This window comes from Betta splendens, chromosome 19, assembly GCF_900634795.4.
Source record: "Betta splendens chromosome 19, fBetSpl5.4, whole genome shotgun sequence".
NCBI lineage: Eukaryota > Metazoa > Chordata > Actinopteri > Anabantiformes > Osphronemidae > Betta > Betta splendens.
Genome location: NC_040898.2, coordinates 9,756,140 through 9,775,145, shown reverse-complemented (window position 1 = coordinate 9,775,145; position 19,006 = coordinate 9,756,140). Strand labels below are relative to the sequence as shown.

The following is a 19,006-nucleotide window of genomic DNA, read 5'->3' as shown; positions in this document are numbered from 1 at the left end:
TTGGACTTCATGGTAGAACTGATTTATTGCAGTTTCAGTTTCTCGTAATAAGTTATGCAATGGAACATACATGCACATACTGCACAATAAAACATTTATTAAATATATTAACCTGTTTCCTTTTCCATGTAATGTATGAGTTCCTCATTCAGCTTGTCATGTATTCATACAGATTACCAATGTACTCAAAGTTAAAAAACATCTTTGCCCAACAGATAACTGTTCTTGGATACAAGCACACAGTAAATAATTTTATAAACAATAAAAGTATTGTTGCATTTCCAATTCACTTTCTGTCATAGTTTCTGTGACATATAGAACATTTTGTTAACGTCACTAATGGGCACATCTTTCAGTCTAGGTACTCCGTTCTTGTCGCAGCCTTCTGTCTTCTGGCCTAAAGCGTACACATCTGTGACAGACATGGGTGTTAGGGTCAACATCGTGTTTAATATTAGATTATGAAATACAGCACATTAGCTTGACTATAATTCTGCAATTTATTTTTAACAGGGGAAGATGTAACAGTAATATTACATTAGTGACATTAACAATATTAGTCTTAGTTATGACAATGTCACCTGTGACGTTGTCCACAGAGTCCAGTGAGGCTGTGTTCATCATGTTGACTCCAAACAACACAACAAAGCAGACCACTATTGCAACCAGCAGATAGATTGGTGCTGCAAGGGCCCAATATCTACATCAGAGAGCGGAGTAGTTTTAAATGAACGTAGAACGGAAAGACAGTTTAACTCAACAAGCATGAGCTTATCAAATGAGTAGTATGACAAGATTTAGACTTACTTCTGAGGCCAGTACGTGAGCCCTATTGAATGAAGCCACTCCTCGGGCACATAAGCCCACAGGCAATACAGAACTGTGGAGAGAAGGAAGGGGTTGTATCATAGTGTTGCTCTTAGAATTTAACAATCTGACTTCTTTTGTACACGCAAACTATCTAAAATAGATAAAATAGTTTTTAGCGCTGATTGATTATTTTTAGTAAATGACAACATTTAACTCACAGAAGCCAAACTGCGAGCTCAGGAACAGAACAAACCCGTAGATGGCCCTCTCAGGCAAAGGAGAGGGGGAGTTCTCCACCATGACCTGAAACCAGGTGACGACACACGATTAACGCTAAATTAAAGCTGTCCGTTGTCTGTAGACGCCTATGTTTCATCCTCATTCCTGACGAATGATTCTCGGCGTTTCTGTCAACAGGAAGCGAACAAATAGAGACTCACCTAAATGTTCCACAGAAAATCCGACGCGACGTGATCAGGAAAATGCCAAACTATTCTAAAGCCTGGTGAACATTTCTACAAGTTCATATTATAAACATTCTTGCAATCGGGTCCACGGACTCATCGATCAATTATCTTGCCTGTATATTGTCCGATGTGAAATGTGATCCGACACGGCGCGTTTCCAGTCTTTCAAAAAGCAAAACAAGAATATCCGACAAAAAAACCTTATTTATATCTCATAAAAAATACAAAGATTTTACATAGAAATTTGTGGCATATAACTAAATGAATTTTCTGGTTTGTCGTTATCGCCGTAATTTTAGGCATTTAAACAGGCCCAGGTCTGTTCCGGCTTCATGTTTTTGCCCGAGTCCATTTAGCAGTAACACACATAGGAAAAACACATTTCAGCATGGCATCGAACTTCACACTTCGCAGCATGTTTGTCAGCAGTTAAATCAAATATCTGAAACAGTTTCTTCGTGTTAACTACGTGCTAGATTTATTTACGTAAACCTTCCTCTGCAACGCGTTGGTTGTTATTTATGTTAACGTTGTCTGATAACGAGAGACGAAGCTTTAATGGTCCAACGTGACTGAGGACAGATAACAAATTTTACATATTTAACGTCTTCAGCCGAATTTTTTTATAATGTCAAAAGTAAAGGCAGACAAAACGGAAGTCCAAGCAAAAACACAACAGCCAGCATCTAAAAAGAAAAAGAATGCGAAAAAGAAAAAGAAACCTTGGTTTGAAAAGAAAGACTCGTCAGGCGACCAAAGAAAAGACAAAACTCAACAAATCCAACCTCCAAAAGATGCCCAACAATTTTCTGCCAATTGGAAAATGTTGCAAGAGGTGAGTGTTTACTTGGTCCCTGCAGCACAGCTGGAAGCTTGTGCAGTTGCTTTTTGTAAATTTTTTTATGACTCTGTACATCTTCCACAGATGTTAAAATCCACTCAGCCTGAGAAGAAGCAGCCAGTGACACTAAAACATTTGAATGGAGACAAAAGTGTGACAGGAGAAAATGTTTCTAAAGACATTTTCAAGACCAATTCAGAGGCCAGACAGACTGACACTAGGAGGGTGAAACACAAAGTAGTTTCTAACGGTGATGTCCCGAAGGACTCTGGGCTGCACCCAAAGGTTCCAGCTGTTGTAGCGACAGGACAGTCGACTGGTCCAAAAAGAAAAAGAGATGGTGGAAAGTCAAAGAGTGACCCTGAAGCCAAGAAAATGAAACCAGCGTTTGAAAAGTCAAAACCTACTGAGTGAGTATTAAGCATGAACTGCTCTACCATAATTAGGGTCACAATTATTTGGATGTGAAGGATTTTAGGTGTTTGCCTTTGTACACCACTACAATACGCTTGAAATGTAATTGACATACAGTATAGACTTACTGTACAGCTTCAGCCAGATACCTGAACTTTACTCTGCCTGTTAAATAGAGATTTTTATGGCTGACTTCATCTTGTTCTGTGCTCTTGTAGAGAAGATCTCTGGTTTGATGACGTAGACCCTGATGACATTGAGGCGACTGTGGGGACAGAGGCGGCAGAAATTATGAGGAAGAAGCAGGGAATTCAGAAAAGCAATGACGCAGAGCGCACTCTGGTGAAGGAGCACGCCTTTGAGGGGTGAGTGCCTGCGGGTCCAGTCATGTCATAATCAAGGGGAAGGAAAAAGATATTCAGAGCTTGACATTTGTAGATATAGATTTAAGATGCATTTTGGAATGTGACAGATTATTAAATCATGAAGTAATAAAACCAAAATGCTGTCAAAGGTATGCTGCATTTACTACAAACAAATGCAGTATTTGTAGTAACTAGCGATTGTGCTACTTCACAAATGGTGTAATGTGTGATTCAATTTGCACAAATCAATATAAATGGAGAGAGTAAATTTGTTTATCATTAAACTTGACAGGAATCGGTGTGTTGTAGGATGTACAGGGCTTCATCAAATTATCATGATACATGAGACTGTTTTAACAGTAGATAAACTAACATGTTAGGAAATATTGTGATGCACGCAAGTCTGAAGTGACTTCAAATGGTCCTAACAGAATATTTAACAAAAATGGAGTCAACAGATCTCCCACGCTTTTATTACCATTACTAACCAGCGAAGTGTCATCTAACTCAGTCCTCTCTTATCCCCCTGTTTGCCACGTCAGCTTCACCAGAGCTGTGGCGATTGATTGTGAGATGGTGGGAGTCGGTCCTGACGGGCAGGAGAGCATCTTGGCACGCGTGTCTCTGGTGAACCAGTTCGGAAAATGCATCTATGATAAATATGTGAAACCCACAGAGAAGGTGACCGACTACAGGACAGCTGTCAGTGGGATTCGACCGAGTGACATCAAAGACGGTGAGTCGTGAATCTGGTTGAAATTAACAGTTAAGAAAGTTCGAGAAAGAAAAACTGATTTAATTAAAATTCTTTTAATGATTAATTTGTAATGCCTGCCTCACTGCAGGAGAGGATGTGAAGATTGTGCAGAAGGAGGTTGCTGACATTATGAAGGACAGAATACTGGTTGGTCACGCCATACACAATGATTTAAAGGTAAGGGAGGTGTCCTGGAAGCAAGAAATCGGAAAACTTTCATGTGAAATGTAAGAACTAAGCCAATCTCTTGCTTCAGATTTTACTCTTGGATCATCCTAAAAAGAAAATCCGGGACACTCAGAAGTACAAACCCTTCAAGAAGATTGTTAAGGTTCCATTTTAATAATATGACCAGAAAACAGTTAATGACATGCTGATTCCTTAGATCACAAGTGTTAATGAGACTATTTTCTGTTTTAGTGTGGTCGACCGTCCCTGAAGCATCTCTGTAGAGAAATACTGAACGTGAAGGTGCAACAGGGGGAACATTCATCTGTAAGTCAGATGTACTCCATGTGAACTCGTTTAAATTTTTTAAAAGTTTTTTATTAGCGTAGTACAGGTTGGGAAAGTGGGAACAATGTCACGTGTAACAAATGCAAAATGCAGCATCTTTGACTGAATTGTGTCTCTGGTGTTTTTTCAGGTCCAAGACGCACAGGCCACCATGAGGCTGTATACTCTGGTGAAAAAGCAGTGGGAAGCAGATTTTAAAGGCAGAAATAAGAACAAAGACTCGGACATTAGGAGGGAGAGAAAGCCTAAACGAATTAAGAACAAGGGCAGAAATCCCATGGCTTCATGAATGTACAGCCTCTGTCTGGCTCAGAGCAGAGCTGGCGAAAACCGAGCTGCAGACTGTGGTTTCAGCCAGAGGTTACAACATCTGGGGGAGCTCAAACGTGTTATTGACGTGTATTATTTCAGCAGAATCCGAATCCAGTTCCAAATCACATTTCCCAGAAAATCGGAGGCGGTTGTTAGATCCTCTCCAATCCAAATATTTTCCAGTTCCCAGCAGCTGTTGGCTGTGTCCAGTTTCACACACTGCATTGCTTCTTGTTATTCTTCCAGTACTTTAAAAAGTCATGACAGATTTGTCAAGTTCATTCTATTCATTAAATTCATTCGTACTTGTTTCGGAAAGTATGTGTTTATCTTCAAATATGCAATGTAAAGGAGGGAGTTTAGTTTTGTACAGTAATAGAAGCACCTTTTTTATATTATGCATGTTATGCATGCTTTGTTTTAGGTCTGAGTTTTGGTGTTTTTTTTTTTTTTAATCAAGCTGCTAATGCTTGATTCGCTGCCCAGCGTGAGTGAAGCTGACGGCCTTGGCGTGCAGCCTCCAGGCTCCGACGGAGCTCAGTCAGACATTACGAAGGCCTCTGGCAGATGAGGAACAGAACAGTTTGTACTGATGCAAGGCTCTGCCGTTTAGATTACAGTTGTTACATTTACAGCTGTGCTGAGTAGCTGTGAAGAATACGGATTCCGCACTTAGGTTCTCTCACATAAAACCATCATCTCCCTCTAGTGGTCAAACATGTAGCTGCCTGGCTTAGTGTTACTACGTTTTAATAGTCCAGCTGAATATTTATTACGTTAAATTTGATCTATATTTGGCTTGGTTCTCATATCAGGTCTGAGGCAGGTGTTCAGATTCTGTGGAGTCCAGATATTTTCAGGTTTCCTGGAACTGGGGTGTGTTCAGGTCCACATACATTGCTTATTTATAGGTCGTTTATATATTTGTATATATAATTAATTAATAATTTACAGATAATGCTGTAGCACAGTTGTGTAGAGGACTTTTTCTACTCTGTCCTTACTGGAATTTTCTCGTCCATAACCACAGAGCTGGAAGCAGCACGGTGATAAAACTGGATCCACTCATTTAACACATCTCGTCATGGGAATACAAGACATTACAGCTGTTGCTAATGTTGCGCTCGGGTCGTGAGTCATTCAAATGCCGCTTAGCGTCTTCCCGACTGCGGCGCGCTGTCTCGGCCTCGAAAGTGATGAGAGTCAATATTAGTGTGTGTTCTGTGGGTTTTCAGACACACGGAGACGCATCAGCAGCGTCTCTCGTGTTGGATCTGTTTAAGATGATTTCCTGAGGTCTGAGTCTCTCCAACAGCATCATTATTGAACCACACGCCCGATGCCGTGAGGCCGTTCCGCCGCGTGTTTATTGCTGAGGCCTTGGATGCTGGGGTGCTCCATGTTAGGTGCTTCTGATGGGACTGTGGACATCATCGTCACGCTGTCCTCTCCGTCGGTGCGTGAGAATGTGCTCTGACCACACGGTTCCTCCTGACGTCTGCTGCTCACTTCCTTATGCATGAGGCGCACTGCTCTCTGACTGTGGCTGCGTCTGTGTTGACTAATGCTCACTCTTAGTGCGGACAGAGTTGAGCATCCAGTATTTATGCAGGTGGACGGGGAAACGGTGTCAGCTGCTTTGGCTTCCTGCGTATGTGCGCCGGTGAATTCACCTGCAGGTCATACAGCGAAACAGGGCCTCCTGTTGGTATCTGGGACTCGAGCTCATCACTTACATGCTAATTGTCATTGCTGCAGTCGTGGCACCGGAGCGGCGATAGTGAATGCGCCTAAAACAGCTTTTAAATATTTTAAATGCAGAGGCAAAAAAAACCCATTTTATTGGCTGAAGCTCGTTCACGTAGAAATGCAGCATATGCTCAGGGGGCAGTGTCCTCCTCCATCGCTCACTGTGGCAGGATTCAACCAAAATCCTCAGGAACCCTCGCAAACCAGTCAATGAACACGCAAATAAGCTGCCAATCCACATCTGTGCTGAGTTCCTGATGCCATTAAGTGCCTGTTTGGGAACATATTGAATTTTCTCACAGCTCCTCATTCGATAAGTCTCCAGCTTCTGTCTTTTGTGCTCTGCCAAAAACCCAAAGCTCTCTCTCCAGAGGAGATTGATTATAAATATGTACGATTTAGGGTTTCCTGCAAAAATGGCGCCGCGGAGGTAAATCCTGTGAATAATGCAGTGGGACGAGGAGCGGAGCAGGCTGCGGTGAGCCTGACCTTTTCTCTGCACCGTTTGTTTGGACGCTCCACAGCCGGAGCACATGTAAGTTAAATGGTTTGGAAAGTGTAGATCTAAATGTCAGCTGTAGTGACCTTTGAGAGACGATATAGGCCGACGTAATAAATGAGCAGAGGGAAGTTCTTCTGTTAGTGTACAAACACTGTTTTAGCACTATTAGATCTAAATGCACTCAGAAAATCTCCTTCACTCATCCTTTTTCTCTCTGCATCATCACTTTGTGGTTGGAGGAACGACGCTACAGGCTCCTGTGCAGCAGCCTTTTGGCCTCTTACTACTCCTGTAATTTTCATGAGACGACGTTGCACTCACTTTGAGTTTCCTGTCGATAAGTGCATCAGCAACACTGCTGATCCTTGTACTTTTAGCGGAATATCCTCAGACCGACGGGCCACGAGGTGAAACGACGCCTGATGGGCTGAGAATGGAGGATTTCCAGTAACTGGCAAAAGTTAACCGTGGGAAAAAAAAAGGCAAATAGCTCACACTGAAATAGTTGGATCACGTGATTCTTTAATGAGGACGCTGCATCTACTCATCATCATCACCTTTTTGCTGCAATATGTATTGAACGCGTTCCTCCGGCGCCCGTCGTAGGACCCACCTGCTCCTCCGCAGCCACATGACCGCTGATGTCAGTCGAGGCTGGGAACCTGTAGACAAAATGGTGTTCGCTCGCGCGTCCGTCAAGCGGAGGGGGAGCGCGTGCGGCGACGTGGGAGCGGGCAAAGACAAACGCGTGCACAATCATAAAAACCGAGCGATGCAACACCCCCCCCCCTCCCTCCGCAGCCCCCTCTCGACGCCATCCGCGTCCACCAACTTCAGCATCCGCTTGTGAAACGAGCCCGTGCGTCCGCCGGGGTCCTCCCGCCCCTCCGCCCTGTTCTCTAATCCGCCCACATGTATCGTCTGAGGGAGAAAAAAAAAATAGTGCAGAAGGTGACGCTCCTCCACAGGAACAGAGAGGGAAAGGCTCAGAGAGAGCGGTGTCTACAGGCTGCATCTCCATTGACACATTTGGATGAGGGAGACAGAGGAGGAGCTGAATGGTAGCTACACCCTGTGCCTGGAAGCCCCGAGACGCTGTAACAAAGGCCGGCAATTATTTTGGCAATAACAAAGGTGGAACGGGAGAGAAAAAGAGAGAAATCCAGTTTTCAGGGGGACTTCTGCTTCATTTCATCCGAAAAGACTCACCCTCGCCGTCATCAGCATGACCATGAGCTATAAGTAACGTTCGGCAATAACGTTTGTCAAAGCGAGATTCTCAGCGACAGGCGCGCGCGAGCCTATTTTGATTTGTTATAATCGGCGAAGAGAGAGAGAGAGAGGGAGAGAGAGAGAGAGAGAGGGGGGAAAAACACACAGAGCAACTGAATGTCGGCGAGAAACTGGATACTCTGAAATCATAAGACAGAGCGATCCGACAGAAACTCCGTTCTGATTGATCCGTAAAGCTTGATGTGCGTCTTGCTGCGCGCACCCGAAACGAACCTGAGCCCGAAGCGAGTGAGTATTAACCGTGTCTGTGTCCATGTCTGTCCTCTTTGGTGGCTTCTTTATTTTTCCTCCCTTCTGCGTTGATGCGTCCAATAACAGCATTTTTTTGGCCCCGAACGCGAAAACGAGCCAAATAAGCCGTCTAACCTACATTCAACAAGTACCGCTATCATCACGTTAACTGCGATTTTATTCCCCCTCTGACCTGCTTGTGTTTTGATCGGCGTCTCGATAAAGCGGCATCTGTTCAAATCGGCCTAATAAATGACTGTGACATATTTATCTAGTATTTTTAGTGTTTGAAGGTGACGCCTGAAACGTGCGTTTTTCTAAACCCTGACATTCCTCTTTGCACAAACAGTGGGTGTTTCCTCACTACATCAGAGCAGTTTCACGCCACTGAGAGGAAAGTGTGTGCGCGCATCCTCCTCCGTCGTCTCGTCCGTGGCTTTGTGCGTATGTGTGTACGCGTTTGTTTTCCTGCACGTGTCTCCAGTGTGTGTGTGTGTGTGTGTGTGTGTGTGGCACTGGGGCGGGTGTCAAGGCCTGAAATGGAGGTTTGAGAGTGAAACCCGAGGTGTGAGGACGGCGAGCGGCACCGGAGCGGAACCAGCAGAAGGGCAAAAGCGCCGCTGAGACCCGGTCCAGGATGTCTGCTGGTTGCGTCTAGACGCGGTCCTTCTCCCCCTGCACCCCCCCCCCCCATCCCTCCACCCCCCTCCGTCTCAGCCACCGCACCACCTTCGCCGTGTCAACTTGCTGCATTCCACCGCATCGCACGCGCCGTCTCCGGTTTCATAACGCCTCTTCTTCCTCCACTTCCCAGCGCACGCCTTGCTTCTGTTTTTTTTTTTTTCCTCCTCCAGCTGGCTCCGGCGTGCGCTTCCCCTGATGGTGCCTCGCTTCCTTCCATTTGCTTGCTCCCTGCTTCACCCCCCCCCCCCCCCACACACCACCACCACCACCACCACCACCACCTCAATTCTGCATTATAAATCTACAGCTGGTGCTATTTTTGGATTGAGGGTAACCCAGAAAACACCCCATCAGATTTAGGAAACGGACGCCCTCCCACCCCACGCAGCGGCTCGCTGTCAGTGGTGATTGGTGGAGCAGCGATTGGGCTTGAAAAGGAGGCCGCTGCTGTTTAAGCAACGCTGCGAATAAATCTATTTTGAGGCTTTGATTGAATTACGCATCTGCTGCGTCCTGGGTTTGTGTGTGTCCTTTGCCTCTGACCCTTCCTCCCTCCCTGACTGTGCTGGTGTCTGTCTCCCGTCCTAGAGTCAGCTTCACTCGCCCCAACTTTCTCTCTCCCCCATTAATTTACTCCCCTCCCCGCTGCATTTTATGACTTTGACCTTGAGACTCACCCCAAACTCACCTTTCCTCCTTCCACGCCTCCGACTGCACGTTCCCTTGCCTTCTTGTCGTGTTCCTCCAGATTAAAAGCCAACTTCTCGCTCTCCCGCCCCCTGCTGCTCAGAGTCTAATCTGTGGCTCCTCTCACCCTCCTCTGTGTCTAATCACTGGCTAGTTCACAGGTCAGGAGTCGGAGCAGTAATACGCCTCGCCTCGTCCCGCTTGTCCGTCTGGCCCAGTTGGCTACGACGCTCCTCTGCCGGATCGTAATGGTCATAATCGTGCAGGAAGGGCATCCTCGTTAATTAGAGGCAGGTTGAAATGACCTAAGAGAGAGCAGGGACGTGTGGGGGTTAAAGCTATTTGCTCGTAATGTAAATTCTCCCGTGAAACAGAAAAATGAACCCCTCAGATGGACCCAGCATCAAAAATAGAGTTCCTTCTTGACTTGACACACAACCCCCCGCTGTTTTAGACTTTTCTGACTTGTCCTTGAAGGGAGCTTTACCCCCCCCCCCCCTCTCTCTCCCTTCACCTCACACCCTTCAGTCACCCAGTGGACATATTCATCCCAAAAAACCTCAGCATTATCATTGTCATGGACACTGACCAAGCTCAGAGAGAGAGAGAGAAGAGAGAGAGAGAGAGAGAGAGAGAGAGAGAGAGAGAGAGAGAGCTCTATTACAAGCTTCACTGCTGCTAGTCTATTCTTGAAAATGGCCTTATATATTAATCATCCCCTGGCCATCTAAAGGGAGAAAATCAGAATCCCCTTTTCTCTCGTGGAAAAAAAAAAGGCAGCTGGAGAGAATAACAGCGAGAGAGCAGCAGCTTCTGGAGGGTGATTGACCAAAATGCACAAGGCTCAGTGCCCCCAGGGGGGGTGGGCGGGTGGGGGGGAGTCGTGCTGCAGTGTGTGTGGATTGGTCAGGCCCTGGAGCTCTCCATGGTGCTGCTCACGAGAAGCGCTGCCTCTGGTACACCAGTTATTTGCTTTCCGCTTGCTTAATTGATTGGCTATTTAATTCACCTTCTGGGAATTGGCCGCCGGTGAGAGTTGTTATGCCTTGTGTGTTCTTTTTATTCTCTGTGTGTATTGGCCCTGTTGTTGTGTGGGCTTCCTCTGCATTCACTCCCCGGGTCTTTACTCTCTCTGCATCCATTCATGGGCTTCATTCATTTTCTAATTCTGTGCGTTCCAGGCAGCCTCTAGCTCGACCCCCCCCCCCCCCCCCCCACACACACACACACACACACACACACACCTGCCCTCCTGGCAGAATCCGAGTTCAGCCGCGAGGTGCGGCAGCGGGCGCCGATCCGAGGGAGGAGAGGACACCGTGCGGTGTGACACTGCACTAAAAGGGGAGGCGACCGCAGTGCTTTCGCCGCGCTGCAGTGCCGCGCTTTCTCCTGCTGGGGTCTCCTCGACACCGGGGAGAGACGGAGGCGGAGCGGTGTGGGGGGGGGGGGGGGGGGTGATGTGGACGGAATAGCGTGAAGCCATGTGGTCTCATCCTTCGATGAGCTAGCGGGTGGGGGGGTAAATTGCCAGAGCATGCATGATTCGTTCTGCCTCTCTCTGTGTCACCCACTTAAACACACCCGCCTTCCCCCCAGTGCTGCATTTACTCCTCTGCTCCACGTCCCTGCTCTTGTTTTCCTGCTCACCTTTAATTAGCCCAGTGTTTCTGCTCCTCTTATTAGCATTGCAGGCCATTCCTCCCCTCACTCCCTCACAGACACACAGGTGTCACCGCAGGGCCTTTTTCTTTTTTTCCCTTCTCTCCTCCTCCTCCTCCTCCTCCTCTCCCTACCTCCCATCCTTCCCCATCTCACACCCCTCCACCTGTCTCTCCCCCCTCTGTCATTGGTAAAGGTTTTTGCTTTTTCTGCCAACTGCTGGGTCTGTTCCGCATAGTCAGCACTCCTCTAAATTCAGTCCTTGCCTTCTCTCTGTCTCTCTCTCTCTCTCTCTCTCTCTCTCTCTAGTGTGCACTCTCCTCCCCTCCCCCCGGTTACTGCTGCTGGTACCTCACAGTCAATGCATCCCATAATCCCGTGCTCCCTCCCCCTCTTGCTGCAGTGTTTCTGCTAATATATATTAGCGTCAGTGCAGCCTTCTCTCGCTCTCCTTTTCTCTCTTTCTATCAGTCCACTGCAGAAACGATCTCCTCTGCCTCGAAGGTTTATCCCGATTAAGCCTCATTACTGTTTCCCCGGCCCGTTCGCTGCAGCCAGGTGAGGGTGCACAGCAGGCGCGTACGCGTCCCTCGCTCCCCCCGTCTCCTTTCATCTCGCTTTCTCTCCCCCCGCGTGTGCAGTAGTAGCGAGGTGGCGCAGGACATGGTGGCCGGGGCAGGAAATGCTGCAGGAGAGAGAAAGCGAGGTGGTGGTGCTGGGGAGGGTTTGTGTTCTCTACTCCTGCTCTGAATCCCTCAGTCCCTGCCTCACTCCTGCCACCTTTATCCTCTGACTGCATTTTCATTTTCTGCCACTTACAACAATTGCTGACAGCTGCTTTGAAACAAACACCAAACTTTTTAAATTTAGTTTGTAAGAGAAAGCTCGGGAACCCTGGTGCATCATTACTAAACCTTAAGTTAACATGGATGAATATGTAAGTAATTTAAAAAAATCAATAAGCCCAACACACATGACTCTGAAGGAACAATAAGGCATTTAACCACACTTACAACTTTGTGGCTGTCTGTATAAAATATTCAGCAGTTCACCAATAAGGAGCAAGTGCCCCTGAAGAGGAAGGCAGAGACGCAGTCCAGGCAGTAAAAGTCATTAGCGATTGCAGTTTTACAGTGAGATCCTAAAGTTAAGCGTCCCGTTGGAGGACGCGTCTCCTGGAGAGAGAGGCAGTCGCTGTCCATGGTGCTGAAATATAATCTGCGTTATGACACATCAGTCCCTGCTGGAGATTCCCATGGGATAAAGATGCTTTTACCCAGTCGGCCACCGCGTCTAGATAGTTTGCAGCAAGTTATTAGGTAACATGCAGAACTTGGTGAAATGTTTTTAGTTGTAAAGAAGTTTATGCGACTAATGCTTTTGCATCATGACGCAGTGCAACTCATCAGTGCAGGATAGTTTCGCAAGCAAGCAGATTTGATGTTTGTTATTATGTTGTTCTGACACAAGATCAGCTGATTGTGCTTTGTTTGCTCATGCAATAGACTTGATCGTGGAGATCTTACCTGAGTGTCGCCACGTCTTTATCCACAAACTTTGTTTCCCCCAAAAATTCTGGAAAAACAAACTTATTTTTAATATAAAATCTGAATGAGAAACTGAAACAGCAAAAAAAGTTGTCTCCTCAGACAAATACTATTCATGAAAGCAAAAGATTAAACTCTTAACAAGTAATGACAGACTGCAGTGTCCCAAGCAAGAGCGCCAGAGGTCTGAGGGGTAAAACAGAGTAGCGCGGTGGCCCGAAGTGAAGGTAGAGAAAGGAGAGTAGGATGAGTGAAGCAGAGCAGAATGCAGTGAGTGGAGGAAGAAGGGGAGTGAAGCTCAGGATTCGAAAGGAGAGAGGGGAGATGCGCTGGGTAGGAATAGGAGCGGGATGAGAGGAGGGAAGGAGTGGAGCCTTGATTCTCCTCCTTCAGTGAAATGTGAGTCCTTTATGCGGAATATGAGAGCGAGCGAGGAGGAGAAAGTAAGGGAGAGTAGTAGTGGGGAGAGAGCGGGGAGGCGGTGAGAACTCAGAGGTTGGGGGGAGGGGGGGGGGGGGGGGGGTGTAGGTGCGAGGAGGACGAGACCGGTGCTTTTTCTCTGAACTGAGGAGAGGGTTAACAACATATTTTTATTGTTATAACCACACGTGTTTTCTGAAGCATCGCGAACAATCTGACCTCGCTGGGAGGAGAGAGAGAGAGAGAGAGAGAGAGAGAGAGAGAGAGAGAGAGAGAGAGAGAGAGAGAGAGGAGAATCAGCTCTCTGATATATCTCAGATCTCGAGACTCTCTATGCCAGAGAGAGAGAGAGAGAGAGAGACGCCAATAACTCTGGCTTTTTTACTGCAGCAGAATTCATTCACTTTTATAGCGCACTCTCCTTTTTCCGATGCCCCCCCCCCCCCTCCTCTCTCTCTCTTCAACCCCCTTCTTCCATTACTGGGGAAGAGACTGTATTACGCCGCTATAGAACTGCCTCCAGTGCGCGTGCTGCATTCACTTCGCACCCCTCTTTTTTTCCACCATTCCTCATCTCTTCGTTCTCTTTGTACGAGGCTGCGTCGTTTTTCCCGATTCTCCCTCTAAAAATCTGATTTACAGCCTCCCACCCCCACCCCCGCCCCCGCTTCCGCACCACGTTTTTCCTCATTTCTACGCGTCTTTACGCTCGACACAGTGCATGGGCGAAGTGGCAGCGGGAGCATTGACATAATTGTGCATCGCATGAATCTCGGTGCGGTCGGAGGGGGCTGCAGCAATGTGCGCCGCGCGCGCGCGCGCGCGCCGCCTGATTGAGGAGATCTAACATTAGTACGGACACCGCACTCTCCAGAGGCAATTAACGCACACACATACGCGCGCGGGGTGCTGCGCCACCTTACGTCAGAGCGGTATTCTCAAAGAAAGGGAAATAACCAGGGTGATGAATCCCCACTTTTCCTCTCGTTCCCCCCACGTTTCTGTCACTCGTCCCTCCTCTCGCGCACTCGGGCGCCCAGGCAACCAGAGGAAATCGAATAGTATCTGAAAAGTTCTCATCACCAAGGTGTCAACAATCAGCCCCGCTAGGATGCTGACTCACGCATGTGCCTCAAAGCCACCTGTTTCCATATGCTGCGCTGAGTTAAAGGCATGTTTCTGCTCCCGGATGCCGCGTTAGAAACACCTCTGCCACGCATCCTCCTCATTCTCGCCGCAGTCAGCGGCTGCACCTGCACAAGGTCACACCGTGCACCTCCGTCGAGTGAATAATTGCACATACAGGTCTATTACAGCGCGTGTTTTTAATTTGTTTTGCAGTGTTGATCATGAACATCTATTTCTCCCATCTGCTGAAATTTCTGCCCTCTTCTCTCCCCGCAGACTCCTCAGACTCCTCCCTCCTCCTCCTCCTCCTCCCTTCGGTTTCTCTCATCCTCTCCCCCCCCCCCCGGTCCTCTATGCTCAGTTCGGTGTGTGTATCCTCTTTCAAAGGGCGCAAGGGTGGGAACAAGTCGTCCAACAAAGCATGTTACAGTGCAGACATGACTTGTCCGTCGGAAAGCGAGAAAATTGTGATAAACTGCGGGGGGGTGCGGCATGAGACCTACCGGAGCACCCTAAAAACCCTGCCCGGCACCCGCCTGTCGTGGCTCACCGAGCCGGACGCGTTCAGCAACTTCGACTACGACCCCAAATTAGACGAGTTCTTCTTCGACCGTCACCCGTCAGTGTTTTCCTTCATCCTCAACTACTACCGCACCGGGAAGTTGCACTGTCCCAACGATGTGTGCGGCCCCCTGTTCGAAGAGGAGCTCGCCTTCTGGGGCATCGACGAGACGGACGTGGAGGCGTGTTGCTGGATGAACTACCGGCAGCACCGGGACGCGGAGGAGGCGCTGGACAGCTTCGAGACTCCGGAACCGGACGCGCCGGACGACGACCCCGCGCTGGGAGGCGCGGATGGGGACTTAAAAAGACTGTGCATGCAGGAGGACGCGAGGAAAGCGGGATGGTGGAAAACCTGGCAGCCCAAAATATGGGCGCTGTTTGAAGACCCCTATTCCTCCAAATATGCCCGGGTGAGTTTCCAAACTTGTCACGTACTGTTGCATGTCGTTCCATATGAAGCCCCAGACGCGGAGTGAGTCAGGATCTCAAAAAAACTTTTAAAAACTTTCTTCATAATTGCTGTGTCAATAATACGGCACCGATCAGTATGTGGCATGTGCGTGACTCCTGTCAGTATAACGTGCAGCAGATCACCAGGATATAGACTGAGGCTACTTAATAATTAATGCTGATGGCATAGGAAAATGGAAAAAAGCTACAGCAGCCATACGTGTTAGGAGCTAGTTGATGTAACAAGCAGGGTTTCTGTCAAACGTGCTGCCTCCGTATCTTTAAGCTGATATATTACGTGTGTCAGACGAGCCGGATTCACACTGAACGCCGTTTTATCGCCGTCATAATTCCCTTGGCCGTATTCTGCTCCTCGAGCAGGTTTAATACACATCTGCCTCCAAGCGCAGCATCCGCTGCGCCTCCTGCATCCAAACGCCTTCATTAGGTCATATTTGTCCGTTTACGATGCACATCAATGCACCATATTTTATGGCAGCCTCGCGCGTCGAGGCACATACGACGCCGATTCGAATGCGCGTCTTTCCCCCACATTTGTCCTTGGTGCCGCTACACTCTGCTGGGCTGGTTCTGCCCATTCCCTCCCCGTCCCAGTTGAGCCACATATGCCTTTTACGCACGGGCTCTATTGCCGTTAGACATAACGCGCATCCCGCGTCGCCATGCGCTTTAGTGTTTTCCTGTAAATATGCGGAGCTGTGCATGTTAAAAGCAGACATTTGATCACACAGGTGTGGGAGTAACAAGTCCCTGACTGTGCTTTTGATCTGTGCTACGTGAAAACTCGTGCAGGGGGCTCGTGCTTCTGTTGGTCGGACCCTGCAGTTAAAGGCAGATCCAGCTGCTTGATCACAGCTGCTTTGATTAGTGTCTTTTCGCACATGCAGCGATATCGTTTGATCGTCCTTCTTCGCGCGCCCCCACCGTCTGTGTGTCGTAGGTGCCCTGAACGCACGCATGTGGGGGCACACGCAGACGCAGACAGTCGGCAGACACCTGCAGCGGCCAGTTCACACAGAAAGTACCTGGACGTGTGCGCGAGGGCGACATCTTAAACAGCGCTCACTGCACAGTCAGCAGTATGCTGCATTTAGACAATGGGTGTACACACACACACACACACACACACACACACACACACACACACACACACACACACACACACACACACACACACACACACACACACACACACCTCTTGTGGCACCAGGTATAGATCAACATACTGTATCTGGATTACATTCCCTTCAAAGGAAGAGGGGAGAGTCTGGTTGTGATGGGCAGATAGTCTGGTTTAAGTCACCTGATCGGCCTCTCAGGGCTTAGGATCAAGCAGGAAGTGCATCACTAACAGTCCCTCGATTCTCCATCTGATTGATCGCTCACTGTTTCCCCACCTACTGTAAGTCACGGTGGAGTCCACCTCCGAAACAGAAACCCGAGTGAGCTTGGTGCTAAATTGTGATTAGCTTTAGAGCAGGAGCACGCGGCGTGTGCAGTGCTGCCACATCTTGGACAGGAGCTACTGTACCTGCTGCTGTTTGTTACGTAATCGGCAGTTTAGCTCCACGTCTACTGGTTGCACTGGCCTCATGAATCATACAGGAACATGCAACGAGTGTAATGGTTGCAGGTAGCCGCGTTCCTGATGCCACCATGGGCTTGTGTGGAGAACAAAGCAGGTAGAAGGTGGGATCTATCCCAGCGGCCCCGTTTGTAGGTGAAGCCAGCCCCCATTTTCCTCTGTAGGTCTCACAGCCCAGCTCTGAACGGCAAACAGCGATGTGACCCAGATCACTCCTTCTTTTGACTGCTCTCTCTCTCCAAAAGCGTCCTGTCCGGCGCGGCAGCGCCTTTTCTGGCCGCGGTCGGAAGGGACGTAAATTATATGTGAAGGAGAAGAGACAGAGCGATGAAGAGAGGCTCGGACAGGAAAAAAAACGAGATGCTGATATGGAAATCCAAAAGGACAGATGAGAGAGACGGGAGGGATTCAGGGAGACAGGGGGAGCGGCATTGCTCTAATCATTTAAGGGGGTTTGTTTGCATGGCTGTGATGTAACGTAGGAGAAATCGATGTTTTGATCAGTCCGTTCGACGGGTGCGTTCTCTATGCACCTCCGCGCCTCGCGACCGCGTCAGCATTGCTCACGGATCTGCCGTAGTAGCGCACACATGTAGCGACGCGCGCATGCTGCTGTCTGTGCTGGCGTTTCTGCTGCAGTAGACACGGGAGAGGAGGGGGGGGGGGGGGCGGCGCACCGGAGGACGAGCGAAGAGGTGGACGGGAGGGAGGGAGGGAGGAGAGGGGAGGCAGAGCGGGGGAAATGGAGAAGGCTTGAGATTGGGAGAACAAATGGATGGAAAAAAAGGGGAGTCAGGTGGAGCACGAGAGGGGGGAAAGAGGGGAAGACGCGCGGGAGGAACGGGGAGGATGTGGCAACCACAGGGAGAAAGACGTAGCACGATGGGGGTGGGGACCCTCGTCTTAGCATCTTCGATTATCTGTGACGGCTCCAACCATCCAATCTCGCTCCCCCGGCCCTCCTGGCTGCTCATTGATTGATATTTTATTGATTATCATGTGTTTTTGTGCGTTCCAACGCCCCTCTTTCCCCCCCCGTCGCCCCTTGAAACCTGCCTTTTCTTACGGGGGACTCGAGCCGACTCCACTTTGTCGAGCGGTAACCCGCCGACTGAATTTATGGATGTATGTGTTTTTGATGAGGTGCAGTAAAAAACGATTTGCATCTGATTTCCTTATTGATCCCGTCGTGGCTGTCATAGATCTCGCTCTGCAGCTAAAACGACAAGGAGCCGTTAGATCACGTTTGACAGATTTAGCCCATTTCGTCTTCTTTGTATTTCCCGCTGTTTTAAACCCTAATCAGTGGTTATTAGTTATTGAACAAGCGGTGAGCTGCTCTGCAGTATTAACTACTAGCGGCTGCGTACAGTAGTTCCACCGCCCCCGTGGAGCTTCTGTGTTTTGGTTGCACCAGAAGGACACAGTTCTCTTTGTCAGCAGTCTCCGGACAAAAACACCATTTGTAGCTCAGCGTGTACACGGTGCCCCTTCGCCCTCTCCGATTCGGAGTTCTGCGCCTACATTGGACTCATTTTGGGGACGCAGACACCCACCCTCCCCCTGAAGGTCATCATTGTTTGCAGCGTTGGAGAGCACAATGCCGTCAACACAGACGTGACCTGCCGCTGAGCTGGACGACTCCAGAACCGCTCACAAAGCAGACAATAAGATGATGATAATCACTCAACACTCAACTATTAAACATTGTTCATTTAAGTTTAATTTGATTTTGATAAAGATGCTCCTATTTGGTACAGACTAGGTCCCATCTTTCTTCGTCTTGAAGCGTAGTTCCACATAAAGTAGCTCAAACCTCTGCTCTGAGCTCAGTGGGAGTCATGGAATCTGAACTGTTTGGAAAGATCTCGCCCAACCATGAATCCTTTGCCTTTGTCTCCGTGTCAGAGACGATGTCAAATCTGATCATTCCTCATTACTTTGTATGTAATGTGCCCGGACTCAAATGTGTACCGTGCTTCCGAGTTGTTTCCATTCAGA

The 19,006-nt window shown here is 48.4% G+C and overlaps 2 protein-coding genes, 1 long non-coding RNA gene and 1 pseudogene across 3 annotated transcripts; 2 read left to right on the top strand and 2 right to left on the bottom strand.

The window, feature by feature from the left end:
* Nucleotides 1–6: 6 nt before the first annotated feature.
* On the bottom strand, nucleotides 7–1,402 carry pigp (phosphatidylinositol glycan anchor biosynthesis, class P). Its single transcript, XM_029133715.3, has 5 exons — nucleotides 1,251–1,402; nucleotides 1,029–1,113; nucleotides 808–880; nucleotides 582–700; nucleotides 7–412 (listed from the first exon to the last, which is right to left on the bottom strand). The coding sequence occupies exons 2-5, from the start codon at nucleotides 1,108–1,110 to the stop codon at nucleotides 297–299; spliced, it is 390 nt and encodes a 129-aa protein (XP_028989548.1). The 5' UTR covers nucleotides 1,111–1,113; nucleotides 1,251–1,402; the 3' UTR covers nucleotides 7–296.
* A 251-nt stretch (nucleotides 1,403–1,653) lies between these two features.
* On the top strand, nucleotides 1,654–4,800 carry rexo4 (REX4 homolog, 3'-5' exonuclease). Its single transcript, XM_029133709.3, has 8 exons — nucleotides 1,654–2,112; nucleotides 2,203–2,528; nucleotides 2,751–2,897; nucleotides 3,440–3,633; nucleotides 3,743–3,831; nucleotides 3,911–3,985; nucleotides 4,075–4,149; nucleotides 4,301–4,800. Exons 1-8 carry the CDS (start codon nucleotides 1,906–1,908, stop codon nucleotides 4,457–4,459), a joined length of 1,272 nt encoding a protein of 423 aa, XP_028989542.1. The 5' UTR covers nucleotides 1,654–1,905; the 3' UTR covers nucleotides 4,460–4,800.
* A 2,764-nt stretch (nucleotides 4,801–7,564) lies between these two features.
* The window catches only part of LOC114845557 (potassium voltage-gated channel subfamily C member 1-like), a 36,090-nt pseudogene continuing 24,648 nt past the window's right edge, over nucleotides 7,565–19,006 (top strand).
* On the bottom strand, nucleotides 9,778–13,533 carry LOC129603404 (uncharacterized). The gene is made up of 2 exons (XR_008693224.1): nucleotides 12,817–13,533; nucleotides 9,778–9,933 (listed from the first exon to the last, which is right to left on the bottom strand). It is a non-coding gene; the product is annotated as an uncharacterized LOC129603404 (long non-coding RNA).